At 39.8% G+C, this 26295-nt stretch overlaps 1 protein-coding gene across 7 annotated transcripts in view; it reads left to right on the forward strand.

Moving 5' to 3' along the window:
* The window catches only part of Lepr (leptin receptor), a 183467-nt gene that overhangs the window by 118849 nt on the left and 38323 nt on the right, over positions 1 to 26295 (forward strand). For all 7 annotated transcript variants that reach the window (NM_012596.2, XM_039109265.2, XM_039109264.2 and 4 more), the window contains exon 14: positions 24418 to 24634. In NM_012596.2, the coding sequence (NP_036728.2) occupies positions 24418 to 24634 (217 nt within the window). The remainder of the gene's footprint in view (positions 1 to 24417; positions 24635 to 26295) is intronic.

Here is a 26295-nt window from a genome sequence, read left to right on the forward strand (position 1 = left end):
TTATACTCCTCTTGGGTTTATTTGCTTCTTTTTGTTCTAGATCTTTTAGATGTGCTGTCAATCTGCTAATGTATGCTGTCTTCTGTTTCTTATTGGAGGCACTCAGAACTATGAGTTTACTTCTTAGCACTTCTTTCATTGTGTCCCATAAGTTTGGATATGCTATGCCTTCATTTTCACTAAATTCTAAAAAGTCTTTAATTTCTTTCTTTATTTCTTTCTTGACCAAGATACCATAGAGTAGAGCATTGTTCAACTTCCATGTATATGTGGGCTTTCTGACCAGGTTTTGTTTTTGTTTTTGTTTATGTTTTTGTTTTTGTTTGTTTGTTTGTTTGTTATTGAAGACCAGCATTAGTTGGTGGTGATCTGATAGGATGCGTGGGATTATTTCTATCTTCTTGTATCTGTTGAGGCCTGTTTTGTAACCCACTATATGGTCAATTTTGGAGAAATTGCTGAGGTGTTGAGAAGAAGTTATATTCTTTTGTTTTAGGATGAAATATTCTCTAAATATCTGTTAAGTCTATTTGGTTCATAACGTCTATTAGTTTCTCTATGTCTCTATTTGATTTCTGTTTCCATTATCTCTCCACTGGTGAGAGTGGCATGTTGACATCTGCTACTATTATTGTGTGAGGTACAGTGTGTGCTTTGAGCTTTAGTAACGTTTATTTTATGAATGTAAGTGCCCTTGCATTTGGAGCATAGATATTTAGGATTGAGAGTTCATCTTGGTGGATTTTTATTTTGATGAATATAAAGTGTTTTTCCTTATCTTTTTTTCCATATGCACATAAGGCTTTTATTTTTTTCCTGTTACCAATGTTACAAAATTATTTTTTCATCTTTATTAACTTGGGTATTTCTTATTTCCATTTCAATTGTTATTCCCTTTCCCGGTTTCTGTGCCAACATCCCCCTAACCCCTCCCCCCTCCCTTCTCTATGGGTGTTCCCCTCCCCATCCTTCCTCCATTACTGCCCTTCTCCCAACAATCACATCCACTGGGGGTTCAGTCTTGGCAGGACCAAGGGCTTCCCCTTCCACTGGTGCTCTTACTAGGCTATTCATTGCTACCTATGAGGTTGGAGCCCAGGGTCAGTCCATGTAGAGGAAGGCTACTAATTTATTTGAGTTAATTTTATACTCAGCCACTTTGCTGAAGGTGTTTATCAGGTTTAGTAGTTCTCCGATGGAAATTTTGGGATCACTTAAATATACTATCATATCATCTGCAAATAGTGATATTTTGACTTCTTCTTTTCCAATCTGTATCCCTTTGATCTCCTTTTGTTGTCTGATTGCTCTGGCTAGAATTTCAAGAACTATATTGAATAAGTCGGGAGAGAGTGGGCAGCCTTGTCTAGTCCCTGATTTCAGTAGGATTGCTTTAAGTTTCTCTCCATTTAGTTTAATGTTAGCTACTGGTTTGCTGTATATGGCTTTTACTATGTGTAGGTATGGGCCTCGAATTCTTTCTTTATCTTTAAAAATTGTTTTTATTAGATATATTTCTTTACTTATATTTCAAATGGTATTCCCTTTCCCAGTTTCCCGCCATAAGCCCTCATCCTTACCCCCTCCCCCATATGGGCTTTTCCCCCATCCACCTCCCTTACCACCCCCCCTGACATTCCCCTGCACTGGAGGTCCAACCCTTGGCAGGACCAAGGGCTTTCCCTTCCACTGGTGCCCCAACAAGGCTATTCTCTGCTACATATGCACTTGGAGCCCTGGGTCAGTCCATGTGTAGTCTTTTGTTAGTGGTTTAGTCCCTGGAAGCTCTGGTTGGTTGGCATTGTTGTTTTTATGGGGTTGCAAGCTCCTTCAACTCTTTCAATCTTTCCTCTATTTCCCCCAAGGGGGTCCTGTACTCAGTTAGGTGGTTTGCTGCTAGCATTAACCTCTGTATTGGACATGCTCTGGATGTGTCTCTCAGGAGAGATCTATATCCAGTCCCTTTCAGCATGCATTTTCTAGCTTCATCAATCTTATCTAGTTTTGGTGGCTGTATATATATTTAGGCCACATGTAGTTCAGGCTTTGAATGGCCATTGTTGAGTTGCTGCTCTAAATTTTGCTTCCATATTCCCTCATATGGATATTTTTTTCTCCCTGTTAAGAAGGAGTAGGAGCATCTGCATTTTTGCAATCCTTCTTCTTGAGCTTCCTGTGGTCTGTGGATTACATCTTGGGTAATTTGAGCTTTTTGGCTAATATCCACTTATCAATGAGTATATACCAAGTGTGTTTTCCTGTGATTGAGTAACCTCACTCAGGATGATATTTTCTGGTTCATTTCATTTGCCTAGGAATTTCATGAAGTCATTGTTTTTGATAGCTGAGTAGTATTCCATAGTGTAGATGTACCACATTTTTTGAATCCATTCCTCTGTTGAAGAGCATATGGGTTCTTTCCAGCTTCTGGCTACTATAAATAAGGCTGCTATGAACATAGTGGAGCATGTGTCTTCATTGTATGTTGGAGCATCTTTTGGGCATATGCCCAAGAGAGGTATAGCTGGGTCCTCAGGTAGTGGAATGTCCAATTTTCTGAGGAAGCTCCAGACTGATTTCCAGAGTGGTTGTACCAGTTTGCAATCCCACCAACAATGGAGGAGTGTTCCTCTTTCTCCACATCCTCACCAACATCTGCTGTCACTTGAGTTTTTGATCTTAGCCATTCTGACTGGTGTGAGGTGGAATCTCAGGGTTGTTTAGATTAGCATTTTGCTGATGACTAAGATGTTGAACATTTCTTTAGGTGCTTTTTGACCATTCGATAATCCTCAGCTGAGAATGTTTTGTGTAACTCTGTACCCCAATTTTAATAGGCTTATTTGGCTCTCTGGAGTCTAACTTCTTTGTATATTTTGGTTATTAGCCCCGTATCAGATGTAGGATTGGTAAAGATCTTTTCCCAATCTGTTGGTTGCCATTTAGTCCTCGTGACAGTGTCTTTTGCTTTACAAATGTGTTGCAGTTTTATGAGGTCCCATTTGTCGATTCTTGATCTAGAGCATAGGCCATTGGTGTTTTGTTCAGGAAAATTTCCCCAGTGACCATGTATTTGAGCCTCTTCCCCACTTTTTCTTCTATTAGTTTGAGTGTATCTGGTTTGATGTGGAAGTCCTCAATCCACTTGGACTTAAGCTTAGTACATGGTGATAAGAATGGATCAATTTGCATTCTTCTACATCCTGACTGCCAGTTGAACCAGTACCATTTGTTGTAAATGCTATCTTTCTTCCATTGGGTGGTTTTGGCTCCTTTATCAAGGATCAATTGGCCATAGGTGTGTGGGTTCATTTCTGGGTCTTAAATTCTGTTCCACTCATGTATCTGCCTGTCTTTGTACTAATACCATACAATTTTTATGACTATCGCTATGTAATACTGCTTGAAGTCATGGATGGTGATTCCCCCAGAAGTTCTTTTATTGTTGAGTATAGTTTTCGCTATCCTGGGTTTTTTGTTATTTCAGATGAATTTGTAAATTGCTCTTTCTATCTCTATAAAGAATTGAGTAGGAATTTTGATGGGGATTGCATTGAATCTGTAGATTGCTTTTGGCAAAATGGCCATCTTTAATATATTAATCCTGCTAATCCATGAGCATGGGAGATCTTTCCATCTTCTGAGATCTTCCTCAATTTCTTTCTTCAGAGATTTGAAGTTCTTGTCATATAGATCTTTCACTTGCTTGGTTAAAGTCACACCAAGATATTTTATGAAATTTGGGACTATTGTAAACGGTGTCATATCCTTAATTTCTTTCTCATCCTGTTTATCCTTTGAGTAGAGGAAGGCTACTGATTTGTTTTTGTTAATTTATACCCCAACCCTTTGCTTAAGTTGTTTACCAGGTTAAGTAGTTCTCTGGTGAAAATTTTGGGGTCACTTAAGTACACTTTCATATCATCTGCAAATAGTGATATTTTGATTTCTTCCCTTCCAATCTGTATCCCTTTAACCTCCTTTCTCTGTCTGATTGCTCTGGCTAGGACTTCGAGTACTGTATTGAATAAGTAGGGAGAGAATGGGCAGCCTTGTCTAGTCCCTGATTTTAGTGGGATTGTTTCAAGTTTCTCTCCATTTAGTTTGATGGTGGCTACTCGTTTGCCGTATATTGCTTTTACTATGTTCAGATATGGACTTGAATTCCTGATCTTTCCAGGACTTTTATCATGAAGGGGAATTGACCTTTGTCAAATGCTTTTTCAGCATCTAATGAAATGACCATGTGGTTCTTATCTTTGAGTTTGTTTTTATAGTCCATTACATTTATGGATTTTCATATATTTAACCATGCCTGCATCCCTGGGATGAAGCCTACTTGAACATGAAGGATGATCATTTTGATGTGTTCTTGGACTCGGTTTACAACAATTTTTTTGAGTATTTTTGCATCAATATTCATAAGGGAAATTGGTCTGAGGTTCTCTTTTTTGTTGGGTCTCTGTGTGGTTTTGGTATAAGAGTAATTTTGGCTTCATAGAAGGAATTCGGTAGTGCTCCATCTGTTTCTATTTTGTGGAATAGTTTGAACAGTATTGGTATGAGGTCTTCTATGAAGGTCTGATAGAATTCTGCACTGAACCCATCTGGACCTGGACTCTTTTTGGTTGGGAGACTTAATAATTGCTTCTATTTCTTTAGGAGTTATGGGTTGTTTAGATAGTTTATTTGTTCCTGATTTAATTTGGTACCTGGTATCTGTCTAGAAAATTGTTCATTTCCTCCAGATATTCCAATTTTTCTGAGTATAGGTTTTGTAGTAGGATCTGATGATTTTTTTAATTTCTTCAGCTTCTTTTGTTATGTGTCCCTTGTCATTTCTGATTTTATTAATTTGGATATACTCTCTGTGACCTTTGGCTACTCTGGCTAAGGGTTTAACTATCTTATTGATTTTCTCAAAGAACCAGCTCCTGGTTTTGTTGATTCTTTGTATAGCCTTTTTCATTTCTACTTGGTTGATTTTAGCTCTGAGTTTGATTATTTCCTGCCTTCTGCTCCTCTTGGGTTTATTTATTTCTTTTTGTTCTAGAGCTTAGGTGTGCCGTCAAGCTGCTGACATATGCTCACTCCTGTTTCTTTTTCCAGGCACTCAGAGCTGTGAGTTTTCTTCTTAGTACCGCTTTCATTGTGTCCCATAAGTTTGGGAATGTTGTATCTTCATTTTCATTAAATTCTAAGAAGTCTTTAATTTCTTTCTTTATTTCTTCCTTGACCAAGTTGTCATTGAGTAAAGCATTGCTCAAGTTCTATGTATATGTGGGCTTTCTTTCATTATTGTTGTTATTGATGACCCGTCTTAGTGCATGGTGATATGATAGTATGCATGGGTTTATTTCTATCTTCAGCTCTCCGCACTGCCCATGACTGCTCCTAGGCTATTTATTCTTGGGTCAGGAATGTGGTCAGAAAATTTTTATTGCCTCTGGTTTCTCAGGAGTGTCCACCCTTCTGCAGGTCCACCTCTCTCTCCCAACAGGATTTGCATGAAGGGAGCTATGACTGGTTCCGTTCAGTTCTTGGGCCCAGCTAGAAACCAGCTGCTTCCTGCTGCTGGCTGCTCCTATCATCCTGTATTCAGAGGCACTATATGGTTTCTTCTCGGACCAGGAATGTGGGAAGAAGTGGGCAGAGATGGGCAGATGTGGTGGGCTATCCTGATGTTGCACGATTGCCCACACTTCTGGGAGTCCAGCTCTCTCCCCCATGGCATTTGGGTATAGGGAGCTGTGGGATCAGTTCAGATCAGTTCCGGGCACAGCCCAAAACCTGAAGTGCCCTGTCTCAGAGGACTTCTGCCTTTGTGTGTCCTGGGGCCACCAGGTAGGTCATTTGTAGCAGAAAAGTTGGACTTACCTCTGCTCTCAGGTGTGTAGGGGTTCCTGGCAACTGACCTTCAGCTTTCAGCACAGGCAGAAGCCTGAAGGGTCCTGACCCTGACTGCTCCTAGTGGTAAGCATGTTAAACATGTGACTGTGGGGGAGATATTCGAGAGCCAAACCATGTCACTTCACCAATTTAAGTTCTAAAACTGGAGTAAGATTTTTCTAAGGGTATGTATTCTGTGGACTCAGTATTTTACACAGCTACAAGGTAAGTGTCTGCATACCTTTTTCTTTCTTTCTTTTTTCTCTTTTTAAATAAAAAACAAGTTCCGAACTTCTGGCAAGATGGCTCAGGGAGTAAAGACACCACCAAACATGATGGCCTCAATTTGATCTCTAGGACCTAAATGGAGGAAGGGAAGAACTGACTCCCAAGTTGTCCTTTGACCTCCACATGAGTGCCATGCCATACACACACACACACACACACACACACACACACACAAACACACACACACACACACACACACACACAAATAAATAAATAAATAAATGTAATTAAAAAAAATAAATAAAAACAATTTCTCTGACATTTTTATATATGAAATTTTAGGATAGTTTTAGACCTACAGGAAAATTGCTACGAACATGAAGAATTTTGTCAAATCTCCATATTTTGTTTTCTCTACACCTAACATTAATATACTTGAGATCATTGTAATTCAAGTTCATAACTGATTCCAGGCAAGCTGGAATTTTGTATAATTTCTCCCAAATATTCTGATGTTAGCTCCGGATTAGATTCCCACATAGGGGTTTTGGTAAAAAATCCACATTTTTTTTTTTTTTAGTAAGTTAATAGCCTTTATTAGAGAAAGAGTTGGTGCAGTGCAGATTTTTTTTTTTTTTACATTTCTTTTTTTTTTTTTATTAACTTGAGTATTTCTTATATACATTTCGAGTGTTATTCCCTTTCCCGGTTTCCGGGCAAACATCCCCCTCCCCCCTCCCCTTCCTTATGGGTGTTCCCCTCCCAACCCTCCCCCCATTGCCGCCCTCCCCCAATAGACTAGTTCACTGGGGGTTCAGTCTTAGCAGGACCCAGGGCTTCCCCTTCCACTGGTGCTCTTACTAGGATATTCATTGCTACCTATGGGGTCAGAGTCCAGGGTCAGTCCATGTATAGTCTTTAGGTAGTGGCTTAGTCCCTGGAAGCTCTGGTTGCTTGGCATTGTTGTACTTTTGGGGTCTCGAGTCGAGGAAGGGAAGAACTGACTCCCAAGTTGTCCTTTGACCTCCACATGAGTGCCATGCCATACACACACACACACACACACACACACACACACACAAACACACACACACACACACAAATAAATAAATAAATAAATAAATGTAATTAAAAAAATAAATAAAAACAATTTCTCTGACATTTTTATATATGAAATTTTAGGATAGTTTTAGACCTATAGGAAAATTGCTACGAACATGAAGAATTTTGTCAAATCTCCATATTTTGTTTTCTCTACACCTAACATTAATATACTTGAGATCATTGTAATTCAAGTTCATAACTGATTCCAGGCAAGCTGGAATTTTGTATAATTTCTCCCAAATATTCTGATGTTAGCTCCGGATTAGATTCCCACATAGGGGTTTTGGTAAAAAATCCACAATTTTTTTTTTTTTAGTAAGTTAATAGCCTTTATTAGAGAAAGAGTTGGTGCAGTGCAGATTTTTTTTTTTTTACATTTCTTTTTTTTTTTTTTTATTAACTTGAGTATTTCTTATATACATTTCGAGTGTTATTCCCTTTCCCGGTTTCCGGGCAAACATCCCCCTCCCCCCTCCCCTTCCTTATGGGTGTTCCCCTCCCAACCCTCCCCCCATTGCCGCCCTCCCCCCATAGACTAGTTCACTGGGGGTTCAGTCTTAGCAGGACCCAGGGCTTCCCCTTCCACTGGTGCTCTTACTAGGATATTCATTGCTACCTATGGGGTCAGAGTCCAGGGTCAGTCCATGTATAGTCTTTAGGTAGTGGCTTAGTCCCTGGAAGCTCTGGTTGCTTGGCATTGTTGTACTTTTGGGGTCTCGAGCCCCTTCAAGCTCTTCCAGTTCTTTCTCTGATTCCTTCAATAGGGGACCTATTCTCAGTTCAGTGGTTTGCTGCTGGCATTCGCCTCTGTATTTGCTGTATTCTGGCTGTGTCTCTCAGGAGCGATCTACATCCGGCTCCTGTCGGTCTGCACTTCTTTGCTTCATCCATCTTGTCTAATTGGGTGGCTGTATATGTATGGGCCACATGTGGGGCAGGCTCTGAATGGGTGTTCCTTCAGTCTCTGTTTTAATCTTTGCCTCTCCCTTCCCTGCCAAGGGTCTTCTTTTTCCTCATTTAATGAAGGAGTGAAGCATTCACATTTTGATCATCCGTCTTGAGTTTCGTTTGTTCTAGGGATCTAGGGTAATTCAAGCATTTGGGCTAATAGCCACTTATCAATGAATGCATACCATGTATGTCTTTCTGTGATTGGGTTAGCTCACTCAGGATGATATTTTTCAGTTCCAACCATTTCCCTACGAATTTCATAAACTCGTTGTTTTTGATAGCTGAGTAATATTCCATTGTGTAGATGTACCACATTTTCTGTATCCATTCCTCTGTTGAAGGGCATCTGGGTTCTTTCCATTTTCTGGCTATTATAAATAAGGCTGCGAGGAACATAGTGGAGCACGTGTCTCTTTTATATGTTGAGGCATCTTTTGGGTATATGCCCAAGAGAGGTATAGCTGGATCCTCAGGCAGTTCAATGTCCAATTTTCTGAGGAACCTCCAGACTGATTTCCAGAATGGTTTTACCAGTCTGCAATCCCACCAACAATGGAGGAGTGTTCCTCTTTCTCCACATCCTCGCCAGCATCTGCTCTCACCTGAGTTTTTGATCTTAGCCAATCGCACTGGTGTGAGGTGAAATCTCAGGGTTGTTTTGATTTGCATTTCCCTTATGACTAAAGATGTTAAACATTTCTTCAGGTGTTTCTCAGCCATTCGGCATTCCTCAGCTGTGAATTCTTTGTTTAGCTCTGAACCCCATTTTTTAATAGGGTTATTTGTTTCCCTGCAGTCTAACTTCTTGAGTTCTTTGTATATTTTGGATATAAGGCCTCTATCTGTTGTAGGATTGGTAAAGATCTTTTCCCAATCTGTTGGTTGCCATTTTGTCCTAACCACAGTGTCCTTTGCCTTACAGAAGCTTTGCAGTTTTATGAGATCCCATTTGTCGATTCTTGATCTTAGAGCATAAGCCATTGGTGTTTTGTTCAGGAAATTTTTTCCAGTGCCCATGTGTTCCAGATGCTTCCCTAGTTTTTCTTCTATTAGTTTGAGTGTGTCTGGTTTGATGTGGAGGTCCTTGATCCACTTGGACTTAAGCTTTGTACAGGGTGATAAGGATGGATCGATCTGCATTCTTCTACATGTTGCCCTCCAGTTGAACCAGCACCATTTGCTGAAAATGCTATCTTTTTTCCATTGGATGGTTTTGGCTCCTTTGTCAAAAATCAAGTGACCATAGGTGTGTGGGTTCATTTCCAGGTCTTCAATTCTATTCCATTGGTCTATCTGTCTGTCTCTGTACCAATACCATGCAGTTTTTATCACTATTGCTCTGTAATACTGCTTGAGTTCAGGGATAGTGATTCCCCCTGAAGTCCTTTTATTGTTGAGGATAGCTTTAGCTATCCTGGGTTTTTTGTTATTCCAGATGAATTTGCAAATTGTTCTGTCTAACTCTTTGAAGAATTGGATTGGTATTTTGATGGGGATTGCATTGAATCTGTAGATTGCTTTTGGTAAAATGGCCATTTTTACTATATTAATCCTGCCAATCCATGAGCATGGGAGATCTTTCCATCTTCTGAGGTCTTCTTCAATTTCTTTCCTCAGTGTCTTGAAGTTCTTATTGTGTAGATCTTTTACTTGCTTGGTTAAAGTCACACCGAGGTACTTTATATTATTTGGGTCTATTATGAAGGGTGTCGTTTCCCTAATTTCTTTCTCGGCTTGTTTCTCTTTTGTATAGAGGAAGGCAACTGATTTATTTGAGTTAATTTTATACCCAGCCACTTTGCTGAAGTTGTTTATCAGCTTTAGTAGTTCTCTGGTGGAACTTTTGGGATCACTTAAATATACTATCATGTCATCTGCAAATAGTGATATTTTGACCTCTTCTTTTCCGATCTGTATCCCCTTGATCTCCTTTTGTTGTCTGATTGCTCTGGCTAGAACTTCAAGAACTATATTGAATAAGTAGGGAGAGAGTGGGCAGCCTTGTCTAGTCCCTGATTTTAGGGGGATTGCTTCAAGTTTCTCTCCATTTAGTTTAATGTTAGCAACTGGTTTGCTGTATATGGCTTTTACTATGTTTAGGTATGGGCCTTGAATTCCTATTCTTTCCAGGACTTTTATCATGAAGGGGTGTTGAATTTTGTCAAATGCTTTCTCAGCATCTAATGAAATGATCATGTGGTTCTGTTCTTTCAGTTTGTTTATATAATGGATCACGTTGATGGTTTTCCGTATATTAAACCATCCCTGCATGCCTGGGATGAACCCTACTTGATCATGGTGGATGGTTGTTTTGATGTGCTCTTGAATTCGGTTTGCCAGAATTTTATTGAGTATTTTTGCGTCGATATTCATAAGGGAAATTGGTCTGAAGTTCTCTTTCTTTGTTGTGTCTCTGTGTGGTTTAGGTATAAGAGTAATTGTGGCTTCGTAGAAGGAATTCGGGAGTGATCCATCTGTTTCAATTTTGTGGAATAGTTTGGATAATATTGGTATGAGGTCTTCTATGAAGGTTTGATAGAATTCTGCACTAAACCCGTCTGGACCTGGACTCTTTTTGGTTGGGAGACCTTTAATGACTGCTTCTATTTCTTTAGGAGTTATGGGGTTGTTTAACTGGTTTATCTGTTCCTGATTTAACTTCGATACCTGGTATCTGTCTAGGAAATTGTCCATTTCCTGAAGATTTTCAAATTTTGTTGAATATAGGTTTTTATAGTAAGATCTGATGATTTTTTGAATTTCCTCTGAATCTGTAGTTATGTCTCCCTTTTCATTTCTGATTTTGTTAATTTGGACGCACTCTCTGTGTCCTCTTGTTAGTCTGGCTAAGGGTTTATCCATCTTGTTGATTTTCTCAAAGAACCAACTTTTGGTTCTGTTGATTCTTTCTATGGTACTCTTTGTTTCTACTTGGTTGATTTCAGCTCTGAGTTTGATTATTTCCTGCCTTCTGCTCCTCCTGGGTGTATTTGCTTCTTTTTGTTCTAGAGCTTTTAGGTGTGCTGTCAAGCTGCTGACATATGCTCTTTCCTGTTTCTTTCTGCAGGCACTCAGCGCTATGAGTTTTCCTCTTAGCACAGCTTTCATTGTGTCCCATAAGTTTGAGTATGTTGTATCTTCATTTTCATTAAATTCTAAAAAGTTTTTAATTTCTTTCTTTATTTCTTCCTTGACCAGGTTATCATTGAGTAGAGCATTGTTCAATTTCCACGTATATGTGGGCATTCTTCCCTTATTGTTATTGAAGACCAGTTTTAGGCCGTGGTGGTCCGATAGCACGCATGGGATTATTTCTATCTTTCTGTACCTGTTGAGGCCCGTTTTTTGACCAATTATATGGTCAATTTTGGAGAAAGTACCATGAGGAGCTGAGAAGAAGGTATATCCTTTTGCTTTAGGATAGAATGTTCTATAAATATCCGTTAAGTCCATTTGGCTCATGACTTCTCTTAGTCTGTCGACATCACTGTTTAATTTCTGTTTCCATGATCTGTCCATTGATGAGAGTGGGGTGTTGAAATCTCCCACTATTATTGTGTGAGGTGCAATGTGTGTTTTGAGCTTTAGTAAGGTTTCTTTTACGTATGTAGGTGCCCTTGTATTTGGGGCATAGATATTTAGGATTGAGAGTTCATCTTGGTGGATTTTTCCTTTGATGAATATGAAGTGTCATTCCTTATCTTTTTTGATGACTTTTAGTTGGAAATTGATTTTATTTGATATTAGAATGGCTACTCCAGCTTGCTTCTTCTGACCATTTGCTTGGAAAGTTGTTTTCCAGCCTTTCACTCTGAGGTAGTGTCTGTCTTTGTCTCTGAGGTGTGTTTCCTGTAGGCAGCAGAATGCAGGGTCCTCGTTGCGTATCCAGTTTGTTAATCTATGTCTTTTTATTGGGGAGTTGAGGCCATTGATATTGAGAGATATTAAGGAATAGTGATTATTGTTTCCCTTTATATTCATATTTGGATGTGAGGTTATGTTTGTGTGCTTTCATTCTCTTTGTTTTGTTGCCAAGACGATTAGTTTCTTGCTTTTTCTAGGGTATAGCTTGCCTCCTTATGTTGTGCTTTACCATTTATTATCCTTTGTAGTGCTGGATTTGTAGAAAGATATTGTGTAAATTTGGTTTTGTCATGGAATATCTTGGTTTCTCCATCAATGTTAATTGAGAGTTTTGCTGGATACAGTAACCTGGTTTGGCATTTGTGTTCTCTTAGGGTCTGTATGACATCAGTCCAGGATCTTCTGGCCTTCATAGTTTCTGGCGAGAAGTCTGGTGTGATTCTGATAGGTCTCCCTTTATATGTTACTTGACCTTTTTCCCTTACTGCTTTTAATATTCTTTCTTTATTTTGTGCGTTTGGTGTTTTGACAATTATGTGACGGGAGGTGTTTCTTTTCTGGTCCAATCTATTTGGAGTTCTGTAGGCTTCTTGTATGTCTATGGGTATCTCTTTTTTTAGGTTAGGGAAGTTTTCTTCTATGATTTTGTTGAAGATATTTACTGGTCCTTTGAGCTGGGAGTCTTCACTCTCTTCTATACCTATTATCCTTAGGTTTGATCTTCTCATTGAGTCCTGGATTTCCTGTATGTTTTGGACCAGTAGCTTTTTCTGCTTTACATTATCTTTGACAGTTGAGTCAATGATTTCTATGGAATCTTCTGCTCCTGAGATTCTCTCTTCCATCTCTTGTACTCTGTTGGTGAAGCTTGTATCTACAGCTCCTTGTCTCTTCTTTTGGTTTTCTATATCCAGGGTTGTTTCCATGTGTTCTTTCTTGATTGCTTCTATTTCCATTTTTAATTCCTTCAACTGTTTGATTGTGTTTTCCTGGAATTCTTCCAGGGATTTTTGCGATTCCTCTCTGTAGGCTTCTACTTGTTTATTAATGTTTTCCTGTGTTTCCCTAAGTGTGTTCATGTCTTTCTTGAAGTCCTCCAGCATCATGATCAAATATGATTTTGAAACTAGATCTTGCTTTTCTGGTGTGTTTGGATATTCCATGTTTGTTTTGGTGGGAGAATTGGGCTCCGATGATGGCATGTAGTCTTGGTTTCTGTTGCTTGGGTTCCTGCGCTTGCCTCTCGCCATCAGATTATCTCTAGTGTTACTTTGTTCTGCTATTTCTGACAGTGGCTAGACTGTCCTATAAGCCTGTGTGTCAGGAGTGCTGTAGACCTGTTTTCCTCTCTTTCAGTCAGTTATGGGGACAGAGTGTTCTGCTTTTGGGCGTGTAGTTTTTCCTCTCTACAGGTCTTCAGCTGTTCCTGTGGGCCTGTGTCTTGAGTTCACCAGGCAGCTTTCTTGCAGCAGAAAATTTGGTCTTACCTGTGGTCCTGAGGCTCAAGTTCGCTCGTGGGGTGCTGCCCAGGGGCTCTCTGCAGCGGCAGCAACCAGGAAGACCTGTGCTGCCCCTTCTGGGAGCTTCAGTGCACCAGGGTTCCAGATGGTCTTTGGCTTTTTCCTCTGACGTCCGAGATGTGTGTGCAGGGAGCAGTCTCTTCTGGTTTCCCAGGCTTGTCTGCCTCTCTGAAGGTTTAGCTCTCCCTCCCACGGGATTTGGGTGCAGAGAACTGTTTATCTGGTCTGTTTCTTTCAGGTTCCGGTGGTGTCTCAGGCAGGTGTCCTGCCGCCTCTGGGCCCTCCCCCACGGGAGCCCAGAGGCCTTCTACAGTTTCCTCTTGGGCCAGGGATGTGGGCAGGGGTGAGCAGTGTTGGTGGTCTCTTCCGCTCTGCAGCCTCAGGTGTGCCCACCTGACCAGGCGGTTGGGTCTCTCTCTCACCGGGTCTGGGAGCAGAGAGCTGCTGCGGGCCGGGATCCGCGGGTGTGGGACTTCCGGTAAAACCGCAGTGCAGATTTTAATGCTTCGCCAAAAATATAATGACTAGAAGACTTAGTCCACAAGGTTTGAAGTCTCAGGTGTTCCCATTCTTCAGTATGTGCTGGAATTCTGAAGAAGTGGGCTCTAACGCCTATGAAAAAAATGGGCTTGCTAGTAAGATGAAAGCAAGCAGGCAAAGACACAAAAAATCCACATTTTTAAAGCAACGTTTTGTTGCTAGAATAAAGCTGTCACTGTACAGTGACTCTCTCCCTTTCTGTAATGTACTCTTTGGAATGAAGTCACTGTGACAAACTGCTGCTGAAGAGCAAGAGTTAGGTTTCTGCCCGTGAATAGAGAATCTATGAAAATGACTAAGAATTCTTTTTCATGGCTGAATCTATGGTGCATCATATTTATTTATCCAAATATTTATGCCAATGAGGACTGAATATTGAGTTATGTATTTGGTTTAAGGTGGATTGGTTTTTTTTTTCAGAAATACTTCCAATTTTTGAGGGTTTGGATTTTGGAATATTTGTGTATTCTTTACCAGTAAAACATTTTTTTTTTATTTATTTTTTTTTATTAACTTGAGTATTTCTTATATACATTTCGAGTGTTATTCCCTATCCCGGTTTCCGGGCAAACATCCCCCTCCCCCCTCCCCTTCCTTATGGGTGTTCCCCTCCCAACCCTCCCCCCATTGCCGCCCTCCCCCCATAGACTAGTTCACTGGGGGTTCAGTCTTAGCAGGACCCAGGGCTTCCCCTTCCACTGGTGCTCTTACTAGGATATTCATTGCTACCTATGGGGTCAGAGTCCAGGGTCAGTCCATGTATAGTCTTTAGGTAGTGGCTTAGTCCCTGGAAGCTCTGGTTGCTTGGCATTGTTGTACTTTTGGGGTCTCGAGTCCCTTCAAGCTCTTCCAGTTCTTTCTCTGATTCCTTCAATAGGGGACCTATTCTCAGTTCAGTGGTTTGCTGCTGGCATTCGCCTCTATATTTGCTGTATTCTGGCTGTGTCTCTCAGGAGCGATCTACATCTGGCTCCTGTCGGTCTGCACTTCTTTGCTTCATCCATCTTGTCTAATTGGGTGGCTGTATATGTATGGGCCACATGTGGGGCAGGCTCTGAATGGGTGTTCCTTCAGTCTCTGTTTTAATCTTTGCCTCTCCCTTCCCTGCCAAGGGTATTCTTTTTCCTCATTTAAAGAAGGAGTGAAGCATTCACATTTTGATCATCCGTCTTGAGTTTCGTTTGTTCTAGGGATCTAGGGTAATTCAAGCATTTGGGCTAATAGCCACTTATCAATGAGTGCATACCATGTATGTCTTTCTGTGATTGGGTTAGCTCACTCAGGATGATATTTTCCAGTTCCAACCATTTGCCTACGAATTTCATAAAGCCGTTGTTTTTGATAGCTGAGTAATATTCCATTGTGTAGATGTACCACATTTTCTGTATCCATTCCTCTGTTGAAGGGCATCTGGGTTCTTTCCAGCTTCTGGCTATTATAAATAAGGCTGCGATGAACATAGTGGAGCACGTGTCTCTTTTATATGTTGAGGCATCTTTTGGGTATATGCCCAAGAGAGGTATAGCTGGATCCTCAGGCAGTTCAATGTCCAATTTTCTGAGGAACCTCCAGACTGATTTCCAGAATGGTTTTACCAGTCTGCAATCCCACCAACAATGGAGGAGTGTTCCTCTTTCTCCACATCCTCGCCAGCATCTGCTGTCACCTGAGTTTTTGATCTTAGCCAATCGCACTGGTGTGAGGTGAAATCTCAGGGTTGTTTTGATTTGCATTTCCCTTATGACTAAAGATGTTGAACATTTCTTTAGGTGTTTCTCAGCCATTCGGCATTCCTCAGCTGTGAATTCTTTGTTTAGCTCTGAACCCCATTTTTTAATAGGGTTATTTGTTTCCCTGCGGTCTAACTTCTTGAGTTCTTTGTATATTTTGGATATAAGGCCTCTATCTGTTGTAGGATTGGTAAAGATCTTTTCCCAATCTGTTGGTTGCCATTTTGTCCTAACCACAGTGTCCTTTGCCTTACAGAAGCTTTGCAGTTTTATGAGATCCCATTTGTCGATTCTTGATCTTAGAGCATAAGCCATTGGTGTTTTGTTCAGGAAATTTTTTCCAGTGCCCATGTGTTCCAGATGCTTCCCTAGTTTTTCTTCTATTAGTTTGAGTGTGTCTGGTTTGATGTGGAGGTCCTTGATCCACTTGGACTTAAGCTTTGTACAGGGTGATAAGCATGGATCGATCTGCATTCTTCTACATGTTGCCCTCCAGTTGAACCAGCACCATTTGCTGAAAATACTATCTTTTTTCCATTTGATGGTTTTGGCTCCTTTGTCAAAAATCAAGTGACCATAGGTGTGTGGGTTCATTTCTGGGTCTTCAATTCTATTCCATTGGTCTATCTGTCTGTCTCTGTACCAATACCATGCAGTTTTTATCACTATTGCTCTGTAATACTGCTTGAGTTCAGGGATAGTGATTCCCCCTGAAGTCCTTTTATTGTTGAGGATAGCTTTAGCTATCCTGGGTTTTTTGTTATTCCAGATGAATTTGCAGATTGTTCTGTCTAACTCTTTGAAGAATTGGATTGGTATTTTGATGGGGATTGCATTGAATCTGTAGATTGCTTTTGGTAAAATGGCCATTTTTACTATATTAATCCTGCCAATCCATGAGCATGGGAGATCTTTCCATCTTCTGAGGTCTTCTTCAATTTCTTTCCTCAGTGTCTTGAAGTTCTTATTGTACAGATCTTTTACTTGCTTGGTTAAAGTCACACCGAGGTACTTTATATTATTTGGGTCTATTATGAAGGGTGTCGTTTCCCTAATTTCTTTCTCGGCTTGTTTCTCTTTTGTATAGAGGAAGGCAACTGATTTATTTGAGTTAATTTTATACCCAGCCACTTTGCTGAAGTTGTTTATCAGCTTTAGTAGTTCTCTGGTGGAACTTTTGGGATCACTTAAATATACTATCATGTCATCTGCAAATAGTGATATTTTGACTTCTTCTTTTCCGATCTGTATCCCTTTGATCTCCTTTTGTTGTCTGATTGCTCTGGCTAGAACTTCAAGAACTATATTGAATAAGTAGGAAGAGAGTGGGCAGCCTTGTCTAGTCCCTGATTTTAGTGGGATTGCTTCAAGTTTCTCTCCATTTAGTTTAATGTTAGCAACTGGTTTGCTGTATATGGCTTTTACTATGTTTAGGTATGGGCCTTGAATTCCTATTCTTTCCAGGACTTTTATCATGAAGGGGTGTTGAATTTTGTCAAATGCTTTCTCAGCATCTAATGAAATGATCATGTGGTTCTGTTCTTTCAGTTTGTTTATATAATGGATCACGTTGATGGTTTTCCGTATATTAAACCATCCCTGCATGCCTGGGATGAAGCCTACTTGATCATGATGGATGATTGTTTTGATGTGCTCTTGAATTCGGTTTGCCAGAATTTTATTGAGTATTTTTGCGTCGATATTCATAAGGGAAATTGGTCTGAAGTTCTCTTTCTTTGTTGTGTCTTTGTGTGGTTTAGGTATAAGAGTAATTGTGGCTTCGTAGAAGGAATTCGGTAGGGCTCCATCTGTTTCAATTTTGTGGAATAGTTTGGATAATATTGGTATGAGGTCTTCTATGAAGGTTTGATAGAATTCTGCACTAAACCCGTCTGGACCTGGGCTCTTTTTGGTTGGGAGACCTTTAATGACTGCTTCTATTTCCTTAGGAGTTATGGGGTTGTTTAACTGGTTTATCTGTTCCTGATTTAACTTCGATACCTGGTATCTGTCTAGGAAATTGTCCATTTCCTGAAGATTTTCAAATTTTGTTGAATATAGGTTTTTATAGTAAGATCTGATGATTTTTTGAATTTCCTCCGAATCTGTAGTTATGTCTCCCTTTTCATTTCTGATTTTGTTAATTTGGACACACTCTCTGTGTCCTCTCGTTAGTCTGGCTAAGGGTTTATCTATCTTGTTGATTTTCTCAAAGAACCAACTTTTGGTTCTGTTGATTCTTTCTATGGTCCTTTTTGTTTCTACTTGGTTGATTTCAGCTCTGAGTTTGATTATTTCCTGCCTTCTACTCCTCCTGGGTGTATTTGCTTCTTTTTGTTCTAGAGCTTTTAGGTGTGCTGTCAAGCTGCTGACATATGCTCTTTCCTGTTTCTTTCTGCAGGCACTCAGCGCTATGAGTTTTCCTCTTAGCACAGCTTTCATTGTGTCCCATAAGTTTGAGTATGTTGTATCTTCATTTTCATTAAATTCTAAAAAGTTTTTAATTTCTTTCTTTATTTCTTCCTTGACCAGGTTATCATTGAGTAGAGCATTGTTCAATTTCCACGTATATGTGGGCATTCTTCCCTTATTGTTATTGAAGACCAGTTTTAGGCCGTGGTGGTCCGATAGCACGCATGGGATTATTTCTATCTTTCTGTACCTGTTGAGGCCCGTTTTTTGACCAATTATATGGTCAATTTTGGAGAAAGTACCATGAGGAGCTGAGAAGAAGGTATATCCTTTTGCTTTAGGATAGAATGTTCTATAAATATCCGTTAAGTCCATTTGGCTCATGACTTCTCTTAGTCTGTCGACATCACTGTTTAATTTCTGTTTCCATGATCTGTCCATTGATGAGAGTGGGGTGTTGAAATCTCCCACTATTATTGTGTGAGGTGCAATGTGTGTTTTGAGCTTTAGTAAGGTTTCTTTTACGTATGTAGGTGCCCTTGTATTTGGGGCATAGATATTTAGGATTGAGAGTTCATCTTGGTGGATTTTTCCTTTGATGAATATGAAGTGTCATTCCTTATCTTTTTTGATGACTTTTAGTTGGAAATTGATTTTATTTGATATTAGAATGGCTACTCCAGCTTGCTTCTTCTGACCATTTGCTTGGAAAGTTGTTTTCCAGCCTTTCACTCTGAGGTAGTGTCTGTCTTTGTCTCTGAGGTGTGTTTCCTGTAGGCAGCAGAATGCAGGGTCCTCGTTGCGTATCCAGTTTGTTAATCTATGTCTTTTTATTGGGGAGTTGAGGCCATTGATATTGAGAGATATTAAGGAATAGTGATTATTGTTTCCCTTTATATTCATATTTGGATGTGAGGTTATGTTTGTGTGCTTTCATTCTCTTTGTTTTGTTGCCAAGACGATTAGTTTCTTGCTTTTTCTAGGGTATAGCTTGCCTCCTTATGTTGTGCTTTACCATTTATTATCCTTTGTAGTGCTGGATTTGTAGAAAGATATTGTGTAAATTTGGTTTTGTCATGGAATATCTTGGTTTCTCCATCAATGTTAATTGAGAGTTTTGCTGGATACAGTAACCTGGTTTGGCATTTGTGTTCTCTTAGGGTCTGTATGACATCAGTCCAGGATCTTCTGGCCTTCATAGTTTCTGGCGAGAAGTCTGGTGTGATTCTGATAGGTCTCCCTTTATATGTTACTTGACCTTTTTCCCTTACTGCTTTTAATATTCTTTCTTTATTTTGTGCGTTTGGTGTTTTGACAATTATGTGACGGGAGGTGTTTCTTTTCTGGTCCAATCTATTTGGAGTTCTGTAGGCTTCTTGTATGTCTATGGGTATCTCTTTTTTTAGGTTAGGGAAGTTTTCTTCTATGATTTTGTTGAAGATATTTACTGGTCCTTTGAGCTGGGAGTCTTCACTCTCTTCTATACCTATTATCCTTAGGTTTGATCTTCTCATTGAGTCCTGGATTTCCTGTATGTTTTGGACCAGTAGCTTTTTCTGCTTTACATTATCTTTGACAGTTGAGTCAATGATTTCTATGGAATCTTCTGCTCCTGAGATTCTCTCTTCCATCTCTTGTACTCTGTTGGTGAAGCTTGTATCTACAGCTCCTTGTCTCTTCTTTTGGTTTTCTATATCCAGGGTTGTTTCCATGTGTTCTTTCTTGATTGCTTCTATTTCCATTTTTAATTCCTTCAACTGTTTGATTGTGTTTTCCTGGAATTCTTCCAGGGATTTTTGCGATTCCTCTCTGTAGGCTTCTACTTGTTTATTAATGTTTTCCTGTGTTTCCCTAAGTGTGTTCATGTCTTTCTTGAAGTCCTCCAGCATCATGATCAAATATGATTTTGAAACTAGATCTTGCTTTTCTGGTGTGTTTGGATATTCCATGTTTGTTTTGGTGGGAGAATTGGGCTCCGATGATGGCATGTAGTCTTGGTTTCTGTTGCTTGGGTTCCTGCGCTTGCCTCTCGCCATCAGATTATCTCTAGTGTTACTTTGTTCTGCTATTTCTGACAGTGGCTAGACTGTCCTATAAGCCTGTGTGTCAGGAGTGCTGTAGACCTGTTTTCCTCTCTTTCAGTCAGTTATGGGGACAGAGTGTTCTGCTTTTGGGCGTGTAGTTTTTCCTCTCTACAGGTCTTCAGCTGTTCCTGTGGGCCTGTGTCTTGAGTTCACCAGGCAGCTTTCTTGCAGCAGAAAATTTGGTCTTACCTGTGGTCCTGAGGCTCAAGTTCGCTCGTGGGGTGCTGCCCAGGGGCTCTCTGCAGCGGCAGCAACCAGGAAGACCTGTGCTGCCCCTTCTGGGAGCTTCAGTGCACCAGGGTTCCAGATGGTCTTTGGCTTTTTCCTCTGACGTCCGAGATGTGTGTGCAGGGAGCAGTCTCTTCTGGTTTCCCAGGCTTGTCTGCCTCTCTGAAGGTTTAGCTCTCCCTCCCACGGGATTTGGGTGCAGAGAACTGTTTATCTGGTCTGTTTCTTTCAGGTTCCGGTGGTGTCTCAGGCAGGTGTCCTGCCGCCTCTGGGCCCTCCCCCACGGGAGCCCAGAGGCCTTCTACAGTTTCCTCTTGGGCCAGGGATGTGGGCAGGGGTGAGCAGTGTTGGTGGTCTCTTCCGCTCTGCAGCCTCAGGTGTGCCCACCTGACCAGGCGGTTGGGTCTCTCTCTCACCGGGTCTGGGAGCAGAGAGCTGCTGCGGGCCGGGATCCGCGGGTGTGGGACTTCCGGTAAAACCGCAGTGCAGATTTTAATGCTTCGCCAAAAATATAATGACTAGAAGACTTAGTCCACAAGGTTTGAAGTCTCAGGTGTTCCCATTCTTCAGTATGTGCTGGAATTCTGAAGAAGTGGGCTCTAACGCCTATGAAAAAAATGGGCTTGCTAGTAAGATGAAAGCAAGCAGGCAAAGACACAAAAAATCCACATTTTTAAAGCAACGTTTTGTTGCTAGAATAAAGCTGTCACTGTACAGTGACTCTCTCCCTTTCTGTAATGTACTCTTTGGAATGAAGTCACTGTGACAAACTGCTGCTGAAGAGCAAGAGTTAGGTTTCTGCCCGTGAATAGAGAATCTATGAAAATGACTAAGAATTCTTTTTCATGGCTGAATCTATGGTGCATCATATTTATTTATCCAAATATTTATGCCAATGAGGACTGAATATTGAGTTATGTATTTGGTTTAAGGTGGATTGGTTTTTTTTTTCAGAAATACTTCCAATTTTTGAGGGTTTGGATTTTGGAATATTTGTGTATTCTTTACCAGTAAAACATTTTTAATTAAGCATTTGAATTTTGCAATTCAAAATGCTCTGAGATCTGAAACTTCTTGGACATCATGCTAGAACTTTATGAATTTTGGGTTGCGGCACACAATCTAGGATACCAGATTTAGGTATACCCAGTCTGAACTATTTTATTACATTTTCACAGTTTTCCTACTCTAGTTATTAGAAACTCTTTGAATTGAGCCTTGTCTCTGACACATCCCCATCTTTGGAGTTATTATTTAAAACAAACAAACAAAAAAACAAACCTAAAATACCAGGCAACACTTTTTACATTCATTTATTTGTCCATTTATTGTGTGCTATGTGGACACTTGCATATCTCTGACACATGTGTGGGGTCAGAGAGAAGACAACTTACAAAAATTGGTTCTTTCTCTTCAGTATGTGGCTCCTGGTGATCAAACTCAAGCCATCAGGCTTGTTGGCAAAATGATTCATTCTCACAATCTCTCCAACACTCCTTTCAATGTTAGTAAGTTGAACTTTATTAAAGTAAATGCTGACCTTGGAAAGATGGTCAAGATAATAAAAAATTCATTGCAATGACGATGCTTCAGCTTCAATAATAAGAAAACATAGAGCTCAACCAAAATGTGAGCCGAATATCTGAATAGAATTCTAACCAAAGTAGACCCACAGGTGAGAAATAAAGGGACAACAGGTTTCTCAAGACTGCTTGTCATTATTGGGGATTTATAAAGTAAAACAGCAATAGGGTACAATTCGATATCTATCAGAATGGCTAATTATTTTTAAAGATATTACAAATTGCTGATTGAGAATACAGAACAGCAAAGAAACTTGGTTTATTGCTAATAGAAATGAAAACTTGTGCAGTCACCTTGCAAGTTAAATGTAGTCTTGCTGGAGCATCATGCTCACAGCTCCTTCCCTGAGTGGGTTGAAATCTCTCAACATGAATACTTGCATGAGAGTTATTCAGACCACTACCCTCATAATTATTATTCCAAAGTGAGACACTTCTGTGGAAAACTGAAATGGTAGGCATGTGACTCTACATATTTGCCCAGACCAAAAATTTCATGGATCAATGATGAAACCTTAAAATACATAAATTAAGAAAACTCAGAGATTGGTGGATTTGAGGGTGTGTAGTACAGATGGTGACTAGGTTATCTTTATCATAAGTGTGTGAAATTATCTCACTGAGGGTGGCAATGAAAAAGGCTTAATTAACTTTGGAAATGAGTCTGAAGTGTGTGAAGTGTGTAAGATAGAAGATACTATACAGATACTTTTTCCAGTGGTGCATTCTTCCAGGGATATAGGCTAATAGTTATTTCATCAGTATATGTCTATTTCAGAATGGAAGAATCAGGAAGATGAATAGAAGTGAGCCTGTGGCTTTCCCCGCTAGCTCAGGAAGCTCCAGAGTAGCAAACATGTCAGCCAAAATTCTTGTAGTCATCGATTGGAGTTAGAGATGAACATAAACCCTAGGTGGCTTCTTACAGAAATCCTTAGAGATATTTGTATGTAGAGAGGCCAGTAAACATGCATATAACACTTGGTTTTGTAAGCTGAGAGGGCCTAAATGTTAAGACAGTCCTGGAGGAAGGAATCTTTTTAACACTATTATTCTGTCAAAGAAATTAGGACTTGAGAGAATTGCTCATTTAAGGGTTGGGGCAGTAAATGTATTGATGATCCATGAAGCATCTTGTAATATCTTTAACATTTTTGACTAATGGTTGCAAAAATAAACATGAGCACATCAAAATGACATCAGCTTTTCAGGTAAAATCAAACTGCTGTTTCCTCATAGACTTTTTCTCTTATGATGGATGCTTACACCTTACTTCTACCCTACCACAGACAGGGTCCCAACCACACAGGTTACATGTATCTGTATGAGAGTGTCTGCGACTTCTAACTCAGAGACATTTGTTCTAGTCTGTGTTATACAATTCAGTTTGTGGAAGCTTTCTGAGGGATTGGCAGGATTTAATTTTACTGCAATAGGAAAAGGTAAACATTTGAAGTGAAGAGTGTTATTAGACTCTTCAGAATGAATGAACAGGATTGGAGCTGGTATGTATTCTATGCAGGAATCTTTCCTCACACAGAATAATTTCTATAGGTAGAGTATAGGAATAGGTATAGGTATAGATATAGGTATAGATATAGATATAGATATAGATATAGATATAGATATAGATATAGATATAGATATAGATATAGATATAGATATAGATGTAGATATATGACATGGAAATGCCTAGGGCCCACAAATAGCCTCTGCTATTTGTTATCCTTCAAGGTTCCTTTTTTTCTGTTTTGGATCATGTTCCAAGCACCTCCTGGGGGAATGGTGGCAGATTTACTTGGGTTCACGAAACAGTGGTGACATCTGAGCTACGTTGGTTGACGAAATGGTCGTGACATCTGAGCTTCCTTGGTTCTTCACAGAATCTAAGCAGTTCCTTTACTTGCTTGTTAGATGAAGAGACTTCCTTTTTACTCTATGATTAGAGTGGAAAGCCTTAACATTTCCTATGTATTTTGGAATATTTCTAGTGTCCCAATCGCATTTTGCTTCACTGCCTTTAAGGGAATTAGGCTCTGGATTTGAAGAAAAATAGTCAAGGAAGGAAAACTAATTTCAATGTGCTGGATGACTGCTAGCTGTGCTCAAGCCTACTGCACTGTACATTTTGACTCTCCCCTTCTCCCCCAGTGCCTTGGCACTAAATTGGGCAGTTCCTGGCCTGGTCTAACTCCTGTTTCCTGGTGGGAATGTGTAAGAATTCCATGAGCTTTGGTATAGACACTGGGGTCCCTGTGCTAATTAAATCTTGTGTTTCCTACAGCCACTGATGAAAAATGACTCACTGTGTAGTGTGAGGAGGTATGTGGTGAAGCATCGTACTGCCCACAATGGGACATGGTCACAAGATGTGGGAAATCAGACCAATCTCACTTTTCTGTGGGCAGAATCAGCACACACTGTTACAGTTCTGGCCATCAATTCCATCGGTGCCTCCCTTGTGAATTTTAACCTTACGTTCTCATGGCCCATGAGTAAAGGTAAGAGATGTTGAGGAGTAGTTGACTACTCCAGTCAATTTATTTATTCTTATGGTGGTTCACATAGAATCCTCTTGTTCATGGTTTCAGCGACACTATTAAATTGTGATGTGACCTGCTGGAATGGCTATTCTTCTACAGCAGTACATCTCTATCATTCTTGCCCCCCTTCTCCAGCTCCTCTCATGAACCTCCAACAAAATTCATGACTTCTTTATTTATTGAATATTATACACACATATGACATAACTTACTCCATCAATTTAGCTCTGCTCATATGTCTGTACATGTGTTCAAGGCTGGCTGCTTGGGATTAGTCAATATGTGAGGGAACTCATCTATGGAGGAGACCAAGTCTTCCTCTCTCTCAACAGACACTGATTCCCTGTAGCTCTTCATCTAGTGATGGGACCATATGGAATTTCCTCTGTCACATTGGTATGTCAACCGCTGTTGCCATTTATGCTGGTCTTGTTCAGGCAGCCATATTGTTTAGAGTTCATGTTTAGGGGCCACTGTCAACAATAGACATCCTGGGCCTCTGGCTCCTACAGTCTTTCCTTCTTGTCTTCTGTGATTTTTCCTGAACCTTAGGTGTACAGATTGCACTAAAGACATATCAGGTGGAGTTGGAGACCCCCCTTTTATTATGTAACCTCTGCACAGAGCTTCTTATCTAACTTATGAGTGGTCCAAGATCCACTTTTACACTTTCTCTGTGTGAACAATATATTGTAAAGAAATATGTTTATCTGGACAAGATTTCTGAAATGGTGTTATCAGCAATAGAACATTCTAGTAAATATAATACTTAAACTCTTTGAAGTAACAAAGATGGGCTACACTCTCTAAAAATTAGAATATTGAACATTTTCTATGTAAACTATTTGATACATATAGTTTTTTTATATACTACTATATATACCGTGGTATATATTTGCATGTAGTGTATTTAAAGTTTTTACCTATATATAAAATACTATATATATTTTTAATAGTATGATAGGCTATATGGACTCAAATTAATTCCTGAGACTTGGAAACTATTATGGACTTTATTTGATATGAGTAGGTGAACATCTCCCTTTAGCAATGTTAGTACATTTGATTATTGTGAGCATTGATGCTTTCTTTAAAAATATATATTGTAAAACTAATCTTGGATGGATGCATAAGACAGAGTATGTATTTGGAGGTCAAGGACAACTTGTGGGTGTTGTCTCCTTCAAACAAGTAGATCCTAGGAAATCTAACTGAGGCTGTTAGGGTAGATGATAGTGTGCTTATCTTCTGGACTTCCTTCCTGGCTGAAGAGCCACTCCCAATAGTAGCTTCTAATCTGGATTATGTGTTGAAAATCTTATTTTAAATAGAAAGTAGTCATTTCTGGTATCTCTGCCAAGCTTCTAGCCTTTTAAAATGCCAGTCTTTCAATTCTTGTTTGAATATGTTGAATACATTGTATCTCCTTTTTAAAGTATAGGGCATAGTCTACATTTATAAAGATAATTTATTATTTTTAATTAACACTTTGCTACATATCTTTCTGTGTGTACATTGTGGTGTGTATTTTTGGGAAAAAAATACCACAGCATGTCTATGGAGGTAGCAGACAGCTTAGTGGAATTGATTTCACCTTCTACCTCTATGTAGGTCCTATA

The sequence above is a fragment of the Rattus norvegicus genome, chromosome 5 (assembly GCF_036323735.1).
Source record: "Rattus norvegicus strain BN/NHsdMcwi chromosome 5, GRCr8, whole genome shotgun sequence".
NCBI classification, from domain to species: domain Eukaryota; kingdom Metazoa; phylum Chordata; class Mammalia; order Rodentia; family Muridae; genus Rattus; species Rattus norvegicus.